General features: G+C 37.9%; 1 protein-coding gene across 2 annotated transcripts in view; it reads right to left on the minus strand.

Annotated features, from left to right (window-relative positions):
• The window catches only part of GADL1 (glutamate decarboxylase like 1), an 85,398-nt gene that overhangs the window by 60,165 nt on the left and 7,551 nt on the right, over positions 1–17,682 (minus strand). The window contains exons 2-9 of one of the 2 annotated variants that reach the window (XM_065666155.1): positions 14,680–14,846; positions 13,845–13,971; positions 12,171–12,261; positions 11,342–11,448; positions 9,467–9,582; positions 3,592–3,671; positions 3,422–3,476; positions 19–135 (exon numbers count right to left, since the gene is read on the minus strand). In XM_065666155.1, the coding sequence (XP_065522227.1) occupies positions 19–135; positions 3,422–3,476; positions 3,592–3,671; positions 9,467–9,582; positions 11,342–11,448; positions 12,171–12,261; positions 13,845–13,971; positions 14,680–14,846 (860 nt within the window). Of the gene's footprint in view, positions 1–18; positions 136–3,421; positions 3,477–3,591; positions 3,672–9,466; positions 9,583–11,341; positions 11,449–12,170; positions 12,262–13,844; positions 13,972–14,679; positions 14,847–17,682 lie in introns of those variants that run through there. The other variant, XM_065666156.1, reaches the window with a different exon arrangement.

Raw genomic sequence — 17,682 nt, forward strand, 5'->3', positions numbered from 1 at the left:
CACAGTATACAAACTCACATCAACATGAAGCCAGAGGCCATGGTTTTCACAGATATCAGCAATTTTATCCAGAGGATCAAATGCTCCCAGCACTGTTGTGCCTGCTGTAGCACAGACAAGAAATGGTGCTGACCCCTGCAATAGGATTCAAAACAAAAAATTGTCATTAGCCCTGCTCATCTGCCCCAGTATACCTGTGGAGTTGGAGCATAAAAAGGTCTAGGAATGTAGGACAAAGATGCAACAGTCCACATTTTAGTTTCCCAGCAGAAGGCACTGCATTTAAAAGTGATGACTTTTCTTAAAAAAAGGCATTTTCCATTTCCAGTTAACACGATCCCAGGGCAGACTTCACCAGCTGTTTTGACAGATGTTACTTTTGTCAAGATCAAAACATATCAGATATTTGACATCTCTCTTTATACACTGCTTTTCATTTCACATTTTACTACCATATTTGCTGCCATTCTGCTGAATATAACAAAGCTACTAGCTCAGCCAGCAGGCTACCCATGCAAGGAAAAGGCTCATCCCTCTAGGGTTTCCACCTGAGTTGCCTCTACATGCTCCTTCCCTGCTTGGTGAAGAGGAACTTCGAGTTAGGGAACATGATTTGCCTTCGGCAGCACTATCACATACTGCAACTGGGACAGTCATCACTGTCTGGCCCCCATGCCTGATCTACAGCAAAGCGCTATTCTCTTGCTCCTACCCATTTCTAGAAAACACGAAGGGCTGTAGAATGTTAGGAGAGACGCCACTGACACTCAGACAGTTTTAAAGTTAAACAGTCAGGTTGTAGTGTCACACAACCATCATAAGCAATCCATTTTGGTTTCAATGGCATTGCTCATTGCTTTCCCATTCAACTAATAGCAGGGGTGCAATTACAATAGCAGACTAGGTCACATACCCTTGCAGATGTAGGTGCCCGTGCCTGCTTAGAACCTGAAACTTGAAATAATGGAAAAAAATTGATGGAGTCTGTAGTCTCCATGAAACTGAGGGTACCAGCCCTGGCAATGACTGTGCAGTCTCACTTGCCAGTAGCTACCTGTTGAAGGAAATCCCCTGCATTTCAGCTTCTGGCCCACAGCATAATGCTGTTACTGAAGAGGCTCTAAAGTTGTTACTAAATTGTACAGCCTGGGATACCTGGAGTTCATTCGCAGTGAACTAAATCTCTCAGATGATGTGTCTCTGTTGACGTAACTCAATGTCCCTTCACTGAAATTAGACATGAGCTGAACAATCAGACTCTACATGAGTCTTACGTATCCTTAGCTGAAATCTGAGCCCTCTTTTAAACATCTGCTACAGAGAAGACAGACAGGCTTGAGTCACGCTTACACACTGGCAGTTTTATACTTCTTTAACAGAGCACTGTTAGAATGGTACATAATTATGATTTGTTGGTACTTTAAAAATTCTTTACAATTTGCTAAAGCAATGAAAAATAGCCTTGGAATGAATTTAATTTAATCCCATATATTCACAAGGAATTACCAGCCTATAATTCACTTCTTGGTCATTCATTCTTAGCACAACCTACCACAAAAGTCAATCAAACTTACAAACCAGCCTGAAGCTCAAGTCCAAAACTTTTGCAAGTGAGGCAAAGATTTATGTGCTGCACCTAGTTTCTGTTAGTGTTCTCATCGATTTTCTTCCACAAATACATCAAAGTCAGAGGTCCCCCAGCAGCCAGTAGGTAACATGACTGAGTATGGGGACAAATCCAGGATCTCTACAAATTTCAAAGATTGGTACCATTAAATTTTTCCCACAAAGAAGGGAATGAAATTTTTATTCTTCTTGACAATATACTTATATAAATCTTTCTGACTAAATTCTCTAAAAAGAGACCTAACATTCTTGCTTTTCAGAGTTTGTAATCATTTTGTGTTCCTATCACTAGCAAATATATCCTCTGTTGTCTAGAGTCATTAGAATATTTACTGTAATTCATTGAAGTGTCTTTCTGTAAAAGGTGTAAAGTAGCACTTTATCAAGGACAGACACACTTACTGAAGCTCTGATGAAATTAAAACCTTCCAATATACCTGTAATTTCCATTAAAATGCAAGTGAAATAGTTTCCCTGTAAGCAGAGTATTTTAACATAGAACATTTGTTTTCAAATTGCAGAGCACCATACTGAGACTGACCTTTTTTAAAACCAGAAATGCCAGATATCTTGCAAATAACCATTAGATTTATTTTATTAACAAACAAGAATTATATTTTTGCAAAAGTAAAGAGCTCATTCACCTGACAGCCTGCTTTCTCTTGCCCCATTTTATTTCAGTCTTTCATTTTTTTTTCCTCCAGCTTGCTCAAGTGAGTAAAGTACAGGTTGTCTTCCACAGATAATGGAAAGTACAGAAAGAGGCAAGCAAGAGAGTTTGCTAGGTCACTAGGGCCACCATATATGAACAATTATGCGTTTAGCATGAAACTCAGAGAAGAGATGGCTGTTTGGCAGAATATAGATCTAAATCTGATCTTACTGAAAGGTGCTATGACCATGCAAGTGCATGACAGGAATGCCTTGCCTTTGCTATCAGCCACAAAGTAGGTTTCCTAAGGAAGGTATCAACAACATCATGGACATTGCACTAGTTGCTTGGTGTTCACAGATTGCAGAATAAGGGCTGAGCTCTGAATCCCACTACTCTGATGCACAAACCACAAGTAAGAAATAAGGTGAGCCTAACCAAGCTAAAAGAAGATGCTCTGTACCTTAGAATTCATATTCAGTTCTCCAAGCTCTCTAAAATAAATTATGCTGACTATAGTTAAGTGTTATCTTACAGACTATGGGAATGTATGTTACAATGTTGTTCAAATACACACATCACTGTATTTCCAAACACTGGCCTTTGACTTTCTACTTGGCAAAGCCCCTGGGGGAAAAGAGACATGGGATGGAATCTCTACACTAGCTACAATACTAGGAAGGACCAAATTTAGTATTTGTAGCTTTTCTGATAGTTTTAGAGACTAAGCCTTATGTTACAGCTCTTGCTTACTGCAGAGGATAGAGGAATAGCTGCTGTAATTAACTGAAAAGCCTACAGTTTTCATTTACTGCTTACGGAAAACAAATACTGCATCCACATAAAAAAGGATCAAGGGCGAAAGAAATCCTAGAAGAAATGTGCTAAATACTTCAGAGCAGCTTTGTACTCTGGACTTTCATTAGTACTGAACAGGCCATGGAATTTTTCTCCCTCATAAGAGTATAGCACTTAGAAGTTTGTGGTAAATAGATTGCACCTGTAAGAAACACACTGTTACATTAACTACCCTATTTTTTAAGGCTTCATTCACTCTCCGTTTTCCTTCCTTTCACTCAGACACAAGAGCACAGTCTGCATACACTCCCCCTCTCTCCTTCATGCTCTCTCTCACTCTCTCACCTCTTTCCTGGCCCGTTGGACTTGTTTCTCCAGTTCCTCAGGTATCATCTTACCTCTAAGGGACACAGATTTAAAACTTTTTCAGTTACATTCAAATAGGTTGATCACGTAAAGCACTACTGCATTTTTAAAAAGATCAGAGACCACAGCCATGGCTTTTGCTTGCTTACCTTTCATCTGTTTTGATGAAGTAAACATTCTCTGTACCAATACCCAGAAAGGAGGCTGCCTTTTTCATGGAGTAATGACACTGTAAATGAAAGAGACATGAAAAGAAAGTAGTAAGCATGCAATTAAAATGAAAGAAATTTCTTAGCATAGAGAACAGTGACACTGAAATTAACAGCAGCTAACAGTCATGACAACAGCATATCCTAACACACTAAGCAAACTGACAAAAGCTACAGCACCAAAACCATCTTGCATTTGACATGACACACACTGGAGAGAGTAAGACAAAAAAAGATGCGCAACATGTTTAAAATGTGGGTTTTAAAAAACAAATATCTATTTCATACTTTTTTTATTTTAGTTTTGAATTAGAATGAAAAGTAGAAATTCTTAAGTGTCATCAGGAAAGAATTATTAATTGCTTCAAAATGTTTTAATAGAACTAAGTCAAAAGTATCAAGTGTTAGGAAAATGCATGAGAAGAATGGTCTATTTGAACTGAACAGTCAAAAAGTAACTGAGAGATCTGATCGTACAAAAGTGCCATTCTTGGAAACTGGACCCTTAATTAGGATGTACCTTTGGATACATCTAAAGCCCCTATCACTTTATCCTTGTGGTACCCAGAGACAGGATACTATGCTAAACTGACCCTCGTCCTGATCCAGAAACGCTGTTCACAGGGTCAAGGAGCTGAAGTCCTTTACTTCAAGGACTGAAGTCCAAGACTTACTAAAGCCTTTAAACGTGGTACAACTGGGACTGCCAAGGTTTTCAAAGCCCTATCTCTACAAAAGGATCTGAAAAGATTTTTCACATGAACATGGAATCTTATAAACCATTATGAAAGTAAGCAGACTTTACACAGGACTTAGCACATCTTCAAAAGTTAATACAGATTTTGCACAAGGTTCTAGTCCGCATTTTCCAGAAAATGAAGTTACCATTTCAGCAAAGAATTTTAGCTAGGTTGTATCAGAAATGTCTTTGAATGAGGATCAATACATGCCACTCACTTCTTAATTTGCACTGAACAAAGAGAATTAGCATTATGAAGCCTGTGAAGTGAGGGTAAAAGTTGAGGTCCCTTCACTGGCTCAAAGATTGTTAGAAATGGGTGTTTATTCAACCAGAATGTGGTAACGTGGCTCTGGTGGGAAGGATACTCAATCTCCCACAGTCCACTCTACTTATTATGAGCATTTTTTTTTCTGTCAAACAAATATTCATGGCATATCTTGCCATATTTCCAACATCACCTCTAAAAGGACCTATCTACTGTGGATACTGTTACTTTACCGTAAGAACTTCTTGTTTTATTCTAGAATAAGAGTATGCTGATCTCATCTTAATCCATCTTCAAGATTAGCCTGGGAATTCAAGATACAGTAACCTTCCTAATCTGAAGTTTTGACGTCAAAACCATTATGAGTAACCCGTAGCATGCCAAATGCCTATCCAATCACAGCAATGGAGTGAGTTTTGAGAGCATGCAACATGAGTGGACTATACAGTTCTTAGAATCAAGATCATCCAACCCCTGGATTAGTACTGCTCTTCTCAAAAAAGAAAACTGGTTCTTTTTCAGATTACTGAAAAATAACGCATACTCCAGCAACCACAAAAATGTCTAGAAAAGCTACTTTTCATACAGGAGCTGAAGCCAGGTGGTTAATTAATTCCATTTTCTTCCAGGGAGTTCACACAAATACAGTTACTGTGGAACATAATTATGAAAAATGTACAACATTTTAATGTGTGGGCATGAATATATTAAGGGTATTAAGGGCTGTCATGCTTATTTTGATGAGATGGATCATCTCAAAGGGCTCTTTCTCTTTTTGATAAAAAGGTTTCCTCTACCATCGCCCACTTTTTACACACATACAAAGACATTATGTGATACTATCAGGTAGTTTTAAGAAAGCTTAATTTTGTAATATGACACATCCACAAAGTCTTTAGGGCTCATTCATTTAGACTGTTACAAAGATAATAACATACATAGGTGGGTAATTAGTCTTACATTGCATTAAATTATATCAGTAATGGTAATGATTGTAGAGTGGCTGTGTGCTGTTCAGTAGAAGTTCAGGCACATTCTCAATTGATTACTGAATCACTTGAAATACAAGTTTCCTCCATCACTGATTTCTATCCATTAGGTTCAAGTGAAAGGTAGGAATCACCAGGAATAATGAGATTGCTCCAAACTGAGAAAGCAGTAGACCTGCAAATTCAGTATACTAGTAATCAAGTATTTTATTATAAAAAACTGTATGGGAGACTGGGATATAGATAAACGGGCTTGAGCACCTGAAAGATTATATCGAAAAGCAGAGGTAAAGAGGAAAACAAAGGTAATATCAAAACAAAACAGGATGTGAGATACATTATTTCTTGCCTCCACAAATACTTGTGTTTCCTCTTGGAAAATTTTGTCAGATCCTCAGCAAGACCAAAAAAGGACAAGATTTATACTACTACATTGGCTTGAAATATGCTTTCTTCGATGAAAAAAGTAATCTTCTAGCTATATTGACTGAAAACATACAAGAACATTTTTTCCCTGCTATCATTACCAGAAGTCGTTATGCTAAACTACATGCATCATTTTAAGAAAAAATACACCAGAGAACATTTACCACCTCCAGTCACAGTGTCAACTAATTCACTTGTTCATAATTCCCTTTCCATAAATGAAAAAAGTATCCAGGTGAAAGGTATATTTGCATCTAGATTATAAATGTGATTTTAAATAATGATTTTAAACACTGTGAGTTCAGATTAATCTTGCCATGTCTTTTTCAGCTTTGTTTGTTTGGACACATTAGACCTGTAGCCATTTGTAGTAAGAAATTGATGCCTTTGAGCACAAGATCAAATTGGAACAGCTCATTTAAGATGTGCTGCTGTACTGTTTTAACTATAGCTAGACATAGCTTTCATTTCCTAATAACATTTGCAAAGATAAGGTACTTTCCTCCTGTGCTCATTAAAACAGAAGATGAATTTGTATTTTCTTGATTTTGAAAAGTTTCCTAGAAACATGATTGCATAAAGCTATTACGTTATTATGAGACTGTTATATTACTCATTTTTGCCTGTTGTAATTTCATCAGGGAACAACATAGTGAGTTAATGTTGTATTCTCTCATTTTATTACTTTCATGATCAAGTTGCACTGGGGAGGAATTTAGTTTCATTGCATCTAAAAAACTGCTCACATTAGCATGTACATTTCAACCGTTTACACACCCCTCTCCTACCCTCAGTTACCTCAAATTTAGCAGATTTCTACCTTTCAGATCAATACAATACATTCTAGGGTCAGAGTAAAGTTCAGATGGGACTCAAAGAGCAAAATGTGATAAAAAAAGTTGGGTGACATCTGTAACTACAACTGTATTCAGTTCCCACAGAGACACAAATCATGCCACAATAAAGTGGGATATAACAATTTCTCTGCTACTGCTAGTGTATCAAGAGGAATAGCGCTGTAATGGTTCAGCAAGAGAACTACAGAGTAGTAGCTTAAGCAATGTTCATTGTGTATCAACATAATTTTAAGCAGCTAAGCATCCTACTTGCAGGAACAAAGAGCCTTTTTATTCCTGAAGGACAAATGGAGCATTTAAGGACCTTGGGTGGGCCATGTATTAAACAGGTTATCCTAGAATATACAAAAAATACATAACCGCAGATCACATAAAGTGAAGTGACTGACAAGTTCGGGCATCCACGTGCTCTACAGCAAGGCAACTCTTTCGGTCTGCCAAGTGCCGGACTGAAACTTTGGGACTTGGCAACTCAAGGCAAAAATCATTTCATTTGAACAGTGTTGAAGCCAAGATGTAAAATGACACAAGTGTCTTGTGCAGCCATGTGTTATAACTCCTTATCAATACTCTCAGTTTGTTATAACTTCATGGCTTCCCCATGCCAACACCGTTTGCTTGATTCAGGTTGAAGATGTTAAGAAGATACTAACGGTCAAAAGAGTGAACACATGTTGTTACTTGCTCCAGGATAAATTTTAAAAAATCATTTGCTTCTCAATATATATATATATGTATATATATAAAAAGGTACAAAATGCTAAATAAAGGCTCAAAATAGAAACAAATAATAAAAAAAATAAGATTATGTGACACAAGCGCTTGTGTACTTTTCTTCAGTGTGGGCTGTTCATGACATACATTCTTAATATGACATACCTGAACTAAACAAACTTCCAAAAGGTAATATAACTTGGACTGAGTACAGGGGGATCTAAAATAAGTAGATGTGAATATGACATCTAAAAAACATGAATAAACACCGGAGATCTTATACAAGAGCCACAATTCTAACCACTAAAAGTGGCAGGTTTACAGCAAATTGTTATCATGTACTAAAGACCACATAGCTTTCTGAATCAAGGAAAGGATTAGAGACCAAAAGCATTGCCTTACAACTAATTTACTAGTTTATTTTTCCTAATCAGTTGTATGTTTTATGGCTTTTGTCTTTCTGGCGAAGCAAAGACCAGTAAATCAAAATAAATGTATTGAGTGTCAAATAAAATTTCTTTTGTCATGAAATTAAATGCTTGTTTGTTTTTTGAAAGCATACATTTTAGTTAAATCTTGCAATGAAAAAAAATTATATTTCACGGTAAAAATTCCACATTCTTCACTGCAAAAACATTAACAGAACATGTTTCAATCTCATTTTTATCTCCATAGCTGTTTTTAAGATCTAATATGATGGATTACTATGAACTGGCATGCAATTTCATATACACACTTTTCAGAAAGAAATAAACCTAAATATATTTAGGACATTTGGACTCAGTTCCAAAATATACATGCTGTCTTGGGCAACTTATGCAATGCCTCTATCCCTCAGGCCTCTTCAAAATAAGCCTCTTGTCTATTTACACTGCAAACTGTTTGGAACATAACCTTAAGAGCTAAAATTATTCTAGTAACTACATACTTTCTAGTACAACAAGGTTCTCATTTTCACTGGGACCTTTACATAGTGAAGTCAGAATGAATAACCACTCTGTATTAATCAAATGATAAACTCTTAACATTGGAGGGACAAGCTAGAATAAAAAGCCTCAGAAATTAGCTTCAGAATACAAGTATGAATATAATTCAATTTCCCACAAGCAGTCTGGACGGATATTATTCAAGAGCTTTTGACTAGCCACATAATTTTAATTATTTAAAGAACTGTTGCTCTCAGTATCTTCTGAAATTCTTCTTGGTGCATTTGGCTCTGTACTGCAACAAATCTGTATTCAGTCATAGGGAAGAGTGGGTGCTGCAGAGAGCCATCTCACAGGTCCACAAGTGTTCAGCTTAGTACAAATTAAACCTGCTGAAAAAAACCTTTGGCATCCATAACCTACCTATGGTTCCTGCTACACTTTATGCTTTGAGAACTCAAATGCTGCAGACCTCCACATCACACCATAAGCATTCTGCTTCACATCTGTCCCACCTACAACGAATTCTTTTATCAAGTTTCCAAGAGCAGGAATATCTGTGCTTGTTTTCCGAAAGCAAGGAAGCTTCTGCAGGGAAATCTACCGTCAGACTTCTCCACTTAGCTCCAATATTCCATATGCATGAGGCACAGAATCATAGACTCACAGAATGGTTCAGGTTGGAAAGGACCTTAAGATCATCTAGTTCCAATCCCCCTGCCATGGGCAGGGACGCCTCACACTAGACCATGTTGCCCAAGGCTCTGTGCAACCTGGTATCAGTGTATGATGAAAAATTCATTGTACCAGAGCCCCTTCAAATATACAAATTATATCAATTTTGCAGACATTTCAAAAAATAAAAGGTTTTGAACAGCTTTTTGTTTTGTTTTTACCTCTTCTGATGTGAACAGGACTAGTCTTGGCAAACCTGAAAGCCCTTTTTCCTTTATCTCAGGACAAAATTTGTATCTTGCTAAGTTCATGGCATACATATTAGAAACAGAGCCACCTGCAGAAAGAGGCATACAAATATCATGTTAGTCACAGTCCTGTTTTCCCTATTAGGGGAAAAACAAGATAACAACCATACTGTCCACACTGTTAGCCTATAGATGCATCCATCATAGCTTAATTTCCCCAAAAAACCTACAGATATAAAATGAACTTTGGGCTTTGCAGCATCTTTGGAAACACAGCGTGTTTGAATACTCTTTGGGGATATTTCCTAAAGAATAATAACTGTGCCCAAACAGTCCTCCCTGATAGCGAATACCCTTCAACAGTTCCTTCCCATTTATACTGAAGCCATGCCAGCTCAGCTGCCCACACCAAGTCAGGCTGTGGCTGCACCATACAGAGCCTAGGAGTTCCCTTGCGCAACCAGGCCTCACAGTATTCTGACAGGAAATTGGAGGGGGGGGGGGGGGTGGGGGGAGCTATTTGTTAAAAAAAAAAGCACAGTGACTGGCAACTGGGAGATCTGAAAGGTAAGATCTGGAAAGGTTTTATTCTCTGAAAAAAGCAAACGCAAATCAATAAGAAAAACTTTTACATAAATCTGGCACCAAAAAGTACAATTCATTTCTCTTTTGACAGTGTCATAGTATGTTTTAGTTATGCAATTCTGCCATAAAAGCAAAAATTCTACATGTCAAATCTGATGTGGGGGGAAAAAAATCATTACTTTAAAAAAAAAAAAAAGATATTTAGCTTGTTTATTTTTCTACTACTCACATGTTAAGCTAGAATTACTGACCTTGTTTTGCTTTTGAGTGGATTAAATCCATTTACTTATTCCTCTTCTCACCCCTAAATTAGATATAACAACTTCCTATTGAGCCTAATAATTTGTTACCCAAATAATCTGTGGAATAGTATCATTATGTTTCATTATTTCAATACAGTGGGCTGGAAAGCTGCTTTAGACAACATTTGAAAACTGTGGCTTATCAAGAAGCTTAAGGAATATTTGTTTGATTGGCCTTGTCGTAACATTTAATAAAACCATCAAAACTCAATGGAGTTAAGCTCATGACACTCCCACTATGATAAACTCTGGTTCCCACAGTTGATAGGCAGGATACATAGACCAGTGTGCTCAGGCACCACTATTAGGTGTCTGGTACACAAATCAGCTCCCTCTCTGTCAACCAACACGACTCAGTGCAATGAGGCTGTTGTTATTGTTGTTAATAAGGTCAGGAATCACAGAATCACAGAATCACAGAATCCCAAGGGTTGGAAGGGACCTCAAAAGATCATCTAGTCCAACCCCCCTGCAAGAGCAGGGTAACCTACAGTACATCACACAGGAACTTGTCCAGGAGGGCCTTGAATATCTCCAGTGTAGGAGACTCCACAACCCCCCTGGGCAACCTGTTCCAGTGCTCTGTCACTCTCACAGTAAAGAAGTTCTTCCTGATGTTAACGTGGAACTTCCTATGCTCCAGTTTACACTCATTGCCCCTTGTCCTATCACTGGATATCACTGAAAAAAGCCTAGCTCCATCATCCTGACACCTACCCTTTACATATTTGTAAAAGGGCATCAGTTACAACCAATTTCCACATAATTATGTTTAATGCAGAACTGATCAGATTCACATAATTATTACTAGAAACATGTAAAATACACCCGGATTAAATAGTTGTGCGTGTACATCACTAGATTTTTACATGCATTTTCAAATATTCGACACAAATTCAATGTTCATTGAATTACTGATATTAGTTAGTTTATATCATCTTGAAATCTGAACTGTTCCTACCTGGATTAAATATACCATCACCTTCCTCCCAGCCTACAAACTCAATCATTTTCTTGATGACTGCTTCTTCCACCAACAGAAACACAGGGGATACTTCATATGTATATCTGAACAGAAAAAAAAAAAAAACCACCACCATGATTCATATTAAGACTACAGAACTCATGCCACAGGATACTGGTAAAACTAGATTAAGGTTTCTTGCACCTTTCCCTTATCTGTCAGAAGCTGAGCATTATCACCAGTAGAACTCTAAAAACACTGTGGATCTGACCCAGCAGAGCAATTGCTTAGTTCCTGGCAGCATCACATTGAGCTTCAGTTCTCAAAGTAACACATCAGGGTTTTCTTTCAATATAGGTCACATGTTTAGATTTCAGCTATCATAATCTCTTGCAAAGCAACAATTACTTTTTGTTTAGGCTTTACATTTGCAAGTAGCAGTAGACAGGTAACTACTTGCACTCAACTCCGTGCAGAACGCTTCAAAGGAAATGAACAACTTGGGAAGTCTTATTAATTCATTTTTATGCACCAAGTAAGATGAAAGTCTAGGTTTAAAACATTGAAAAACCAAGATCTCATCTCTTAAACGCCACTTTACAAACCAGAAAAATAAGGCCTCATCAGATTAGCCAACCTCTTGAGCTATTCATCCAATCCAGACCATTTTCTCTCCCACATTCCTGCACAATTATTACTTCCTCTATAATACTGAAAACAGAAATCAGAAGTGGGGAAAAGGGGAGGAGGGAAACAGGGGGGAAAGCTGTTATTTCAAAAAGCATGCTGCTAATTCATCACCAAGAGGACAAAGAACTATACTTACACACTTGGGTTCAGTGCTTCTGTAATGAAACGAGCCACTAATGAGTAATAATCTATTCCAGCATACAGCTGATTGAAAAATCGTGGGTGACCTGAAAACATAGATGAAAAGCAAGCAGTGACAGTATATACATGAAAAGAGAATATATCACAAGCCTTTCTCGGTTGAACACTGATCAGTGCAAACCACAATTCACTCAATCATTCTGTCAGTATTTTCTGGATTTACTATCCTTTTTTTTTGGGTTAGACAACCCTTTGAAAACAAATCTGATGAGCACTTTCAGGTCCCAAACCAAGGTTTGAGAGATGTAAGTAGTGCACAGAATGAATGTGAATTGTTCACAAGTTTTATAAGTAAATAAAAAAATAGATTGATAATTAAGTATACACAGTGGCTTTTAACAGCAGTCTTTAGAGGCTTTCGATGTTCTGCAAAATTTTCCTAAGCAGCAGCATACAGGAACCTGCTGATCCCAGGCAGCCAGAGAGGTAGCATAACAGCTTGGAAAATCTTGCTGCAGACTTGAAACAAGTTAAGAGAATTTGTTTACTTGCCTTGAAACACTGAGCTATAACTAACTATGAGAAAATTCTATACTATTGCTGACTATAAAACCAAGTCAGCTCAGCAGTGGTATCACCACCTTAATTTTAACCCACAGCATAGTACTTTTACATGCAAAACCAGGTAAACTATCTGACTCCATTATATTATACTTGAGGCTTCAATAAATGTTTGTACTTGAATTAAAGACCATTTGCACAGCATACTTTTATATATAATATCCTTTCTAAGGTGATACAGTATAACAAATTGAAAGTTAAAGGCAATTTGCAAAAGTAAGATAAACAGAACACCTTCCAGTTACTCAGTAATTATAGCTGCATATGATTAATGCACTGCCCCTGTAAATCAGTACTGCTATTTTTCTATGGTTTTCAAAGGCATGAGTTCACTCAAAATTATTTTACAGTTTTACTTTGCAGCAGAGAACATGCCCTGGAAATGCACAAATAACTCTTATCAAACATCCCTCTCACTTTTCAAAACACTGCCCAAGCTCTGCCACATCTGAAATTCTGAGCTACTGAACCACAGCTCTATGTCCTGAACAGATGTTGTTCATCCATTTTCGCTAAGACTGAATTATATTAGACGTGATGCAGAAAGGTTAGCCACAGAGAATTAATCCTGCAGAGATGTGGTGTTCTGTCTCTGAAACACTGCAGGCTTTCTTCTCAGTGCCTGGAACAGGAATTACTGCCTATCAGCAAATTAACACCCTGTAAGGCTATTGCTCAAAAACAATAGTAAATGTATGGAAATCATCACTAAGAAGGTATGAAGGCAATGACAGTAGCTTCACTCCTCACCACTCAGACTGCAGGAAATCACACATAAAAATCCTTCTCCTGCCTGATTGTTGCACCTGTCTAGGTGACTTTCACGAGACTTCAAAATTACAGAATCTACCATTAATGTCAATGGCATTACAGGAATTAGTCTTTTATTAGTTTGCCACGATTACACATTTTAGTCAAACCTATGGTGACCAGCAAAACAAAAAATTCATACCCTTGGTTTCCTGAAAAGTGACAGAATTTCATAAACATTATCCTGTCTTCCTTAAGTTAGCATACAAAATAATTTCACTAGAAATCACATTCCTACTGGTTTTGACGCTGTACTGTATAACATCCCGGCAGAGCTGCAAGAGTTTCTGATGAGATTCTCCAGTGTCCCTCATTTCCAGATCAAGTATCTGCTTCAGTGTTTCAGGGTCTTGCCATTCACAAACCTAGTGATGGAGATGGGGGGACACCAGCAGTGAACAGGTTAGCCAAGAGGAATAGGTTATAAAGGTACAAGGTAAGCAACACATTCAGCACTGTGTCTTGGGCATTGCTTGATCATAAACATTAGAGTGGCGAATACTGGAAAGCAGTAAAGCAGAAGACCTGCAGCTCAAATTCTGTCCTTAGCTAAGGATTTGTAATCACAAGATTTTCAGAAGCTGTTTTGCCAAAGGGTGGGAGCAACCAGTGCACACCTAAAGGCAAGCATGATCCATTTGCAGCTCCTCTTCCCATATAGCCTCTTAAGCAGAGGTTCTTTGAAACCCACAGCAATCTGTGTTACCTTTTCACAGTGGTACCACATCCACTCTTCCTCCTTCTCCAACATCAGTGCCACTGAGGAGCAAACAAGTAACTCCCTCCACCCCGAACAAGAAAAACACTGCACCCATTTGTCATCCGACAAAAGTGACCATTGTTCTCTGAGAAGGAAAAAATAAAATCATAATTTTCTGCCAATATGTATGTTAATTACGTTATTGAAAGGTTCTGTAATATGACCTTTCTTAATTTGTAAGGCTATTTCAGAGCCAGGGGTAGACTAGAAGTAATTGTGAGGCTAAAGTGCAATAAAATAACAGCTGAGACAAGAACTGATTTACTGCTCATTATCTCTGTTACAAATTCGCAACAACGCTGTATGGTTTTACCTTTTCTGTTACATCATCAGCTTTCTGGATGACTTCTTCCATTATAATCTTACAGGCGTCCTCCACAAACTTCTCTCCTGCTCTTGAGTCCATTATTGGACCATTTAGAATTACCCCATCCACCAAAATAGCATTCTTCTGGAGCATCTCCAATTTGCAAATATCAACTGTAAAATAAATAACTCACCATCAGAGCAAGGCCTGGGCAACTAATTCATAAACTAAGAAAACACTCTTTCATTGATGAAGATTTAGTCAAGAAAAAAAAAAATCACATCGACTTTTACATATACAAAAATCCTAGATTTTGGTGTAAGAATCTTTGCAGATGAAAAGCCAGATATGTTACTTCAAACCTAGACTGTTATTATGTAGTTAGTAACAGGCTACTGCATGGTATCTGCCACTTTCTGTAGCATACAAAAGCATGCAAGGCACCTTCCAACCGAAGAGGAAAACACAAATACAGTTCCAGCCCGGAACATGATACAGCTGGATAAACAGAAATAAGGTGCAAGATGATAGGCATTTTAATTAACTGACAATATTTCCTTCCATATGTTACCCCTCCTGCTCCCCTTTTTTCATTAAGTAATTTTTATTTTCATTTCCCATATGTTTATGCTGCTCCTTCCCACCAGCCAGTCCCATTGCTCCGTTTCACTGTTTCACTGACCCACACTCCATAAAGGTAAAACCTTTTGAGATTGCTGTCAATATCACATACCTGTAGTTCTTTCTGCCCTTATTCTGTGAAGTGCCCTCACTCACTAATTACAGCAATTTGCTGTGCAGATTATCATGTTTATTCAGTTCAATGACAACCTCTTTCCTCTCCCTCACCTCTCATCTGCCTAGATGCACTTTCCTGATGTGTTCCGTAAACACATGCTACTTCTTCCTTTACGTCACTCTGAAAGCACACCCAAGATGCTTAGAAGACACTGGCCAACACCAGCAACCACGTATCTATTTCATGTATTGATTTCCTATGGCAAGATCAGGACTCCAGTCTTAACGCAGGGATAAAGATGAAAGTGAGACATTTGGAGATATCAAAGGAACAGATGTATGAAACAGTATAGTGCCAAAAGGAGAAGCGGTAACTACCATATCCAAATTATCTAGGTTACAGACTGCATCTGCCCATTGATCTCACCTAAGCATAGCTAAGACCCATGAAACAAGGCAGCGCTGAAGGATCATCTTCATCTACAGTGAGGATGGGGGAAGGGTAAAGATGTATGGACAAAGTTCTATGCCCAAAACAACTTCATTTTCTTCATTACATTTTGCTCCAGTTATGCAGTACAGAAAAAAGGTATATTTTTAACAGGTCTAAACAATGAACTGAGTTTCCAGAAAACTGCCAGACACTGCAGTATGACACATTCATCATGCTTATCAAAATTACAGTTCCTCATGAGCAGGAGGATATAGAAGAAAAACAACAACACTGCCTAGAGAGGTGCATGCTTTTGTGGTCCATTGATTAAAAGAAACCCTGTCAATCCCATGAGCTTTTATTTATGGATGACTCAGAGAAGCTATTCAGTTCACTTTCACTTACCAGAACAGAACTGATAACATAAAATTCTAACATCAGATGGAACTTCAGGCTTCCCATAACGCTCATAAGAAAAATGAGACCCTCACCCTCTATATCTGAATTTACTCTATTTTTAATCCAAAGGGGCAATATACTAAGTTTTGCTGAACAGAGTAACCTTCAGCACATTTTTATAAGATAGGTATAAATGTTCTTGTGGGACACATATAGAACAAGCAGGTAAACAGTATTACATCTTCAACAGGCAAAGAGGGAAATCAGATGTCAAAAAAGTCAATTCACATCATGCTTCCCAGCACACCATAGCAGAGGCACTGTGCAGAAACTGCAGCTTTGAAAAAGTCTTAGCGGTTTCTCTGAAAACACAAGCTAGTAGGTCAACTTTACAATACTTAAAACATCAGGTATTAACAAGGCATCAGGTCTTTGGGCAGACAAAAGAGGGGCTATTTTTTGAGTGATAGTTATTTGATGTATAAATAGCTGCATTAGGTATTAACCAAAGCTTAATGTAAATACAAAAGAATCTCAGATGTTACATCACCTGGAGATGCTACCTGGAGATGACACCATATCAGAGTGCTTGTTTCTATGGAAAAGAAGGCAGGATCTAAAAGAACTATACAGGAGATTATTATCTGTCACAGAGCACAGATGCTGATGCCTCCTTTGGTTACAAGAAAGACAGTGGAGCACTAACTTTTTTTTTTCCCCTCCCTCTGCTACACCTCTCAGGTCTCCGCTAGAACCAGAGATCTGCAAAAGCTTTCCATTGGTAATTCCATCCACCCTATTTCTGACACTTCTGCATAGAGATGTGATACTAGTGCTTCCATGGCTTTACAATGACCTCTTCCAGGAATTCTTCGAAAAGCAAAAGCATAACTTTACACTGGTTTTTCTACCAAGTCTTTAGGGAACTGTGTGGTAGGTCTAACAACAGCTCCCTATTTGAAGTAGGTTTGTTCACCTCTACACACAGTTTTACAGTCTTAATAAGACACTTTGTACAGCCCAAGGAAGAAGACATCCTCTGGAAAACGAAGACATCCTCTGGAAAACAGGTGATAGTCTATCGCTAGTCCCAACACATCTGTGTTGGGCCTCAGGCATAGCAGAAGGGTCAGAAGGAAGGAAGGGAAAAGAACCTTCACTTAAACAGCAATTTACCTGCGTAAGGCTCCAGCAAAGGGTTCAGGACTTTAGCCCACATTATAATTTATTAAATAATTTACTTTGCAATTATTTACCATTTTCTTAATTTCTTGTTATCACCATTTCAATCTGAACTTGCTGAGCTAAATTCTGCCATGGAACCATACGACTATTACTGGAAACTAATAGGAGCAACTATTTGACAATCACTAGCTAAATCAAGACCCAAACATACACATTTTCTGAAGAAAAAGGTCTTCAGGTTTTGCAAACCACTG

This window comes from Lathamus discolor, chromosome 2 (assembly GCF_037157495.1).
Source record: "Lathamus discolor isolate bLatDis1 chromosome 2, bLatDis1.hap1, whole genome shotgun sequence".
In the NCBI taxonomy this organism is placed as follows: Eukaryota; Metazoa; Chordata; class Aves; order Psittaciformes; family Psittacidae; genus Lathamus; species Lathamus discolor.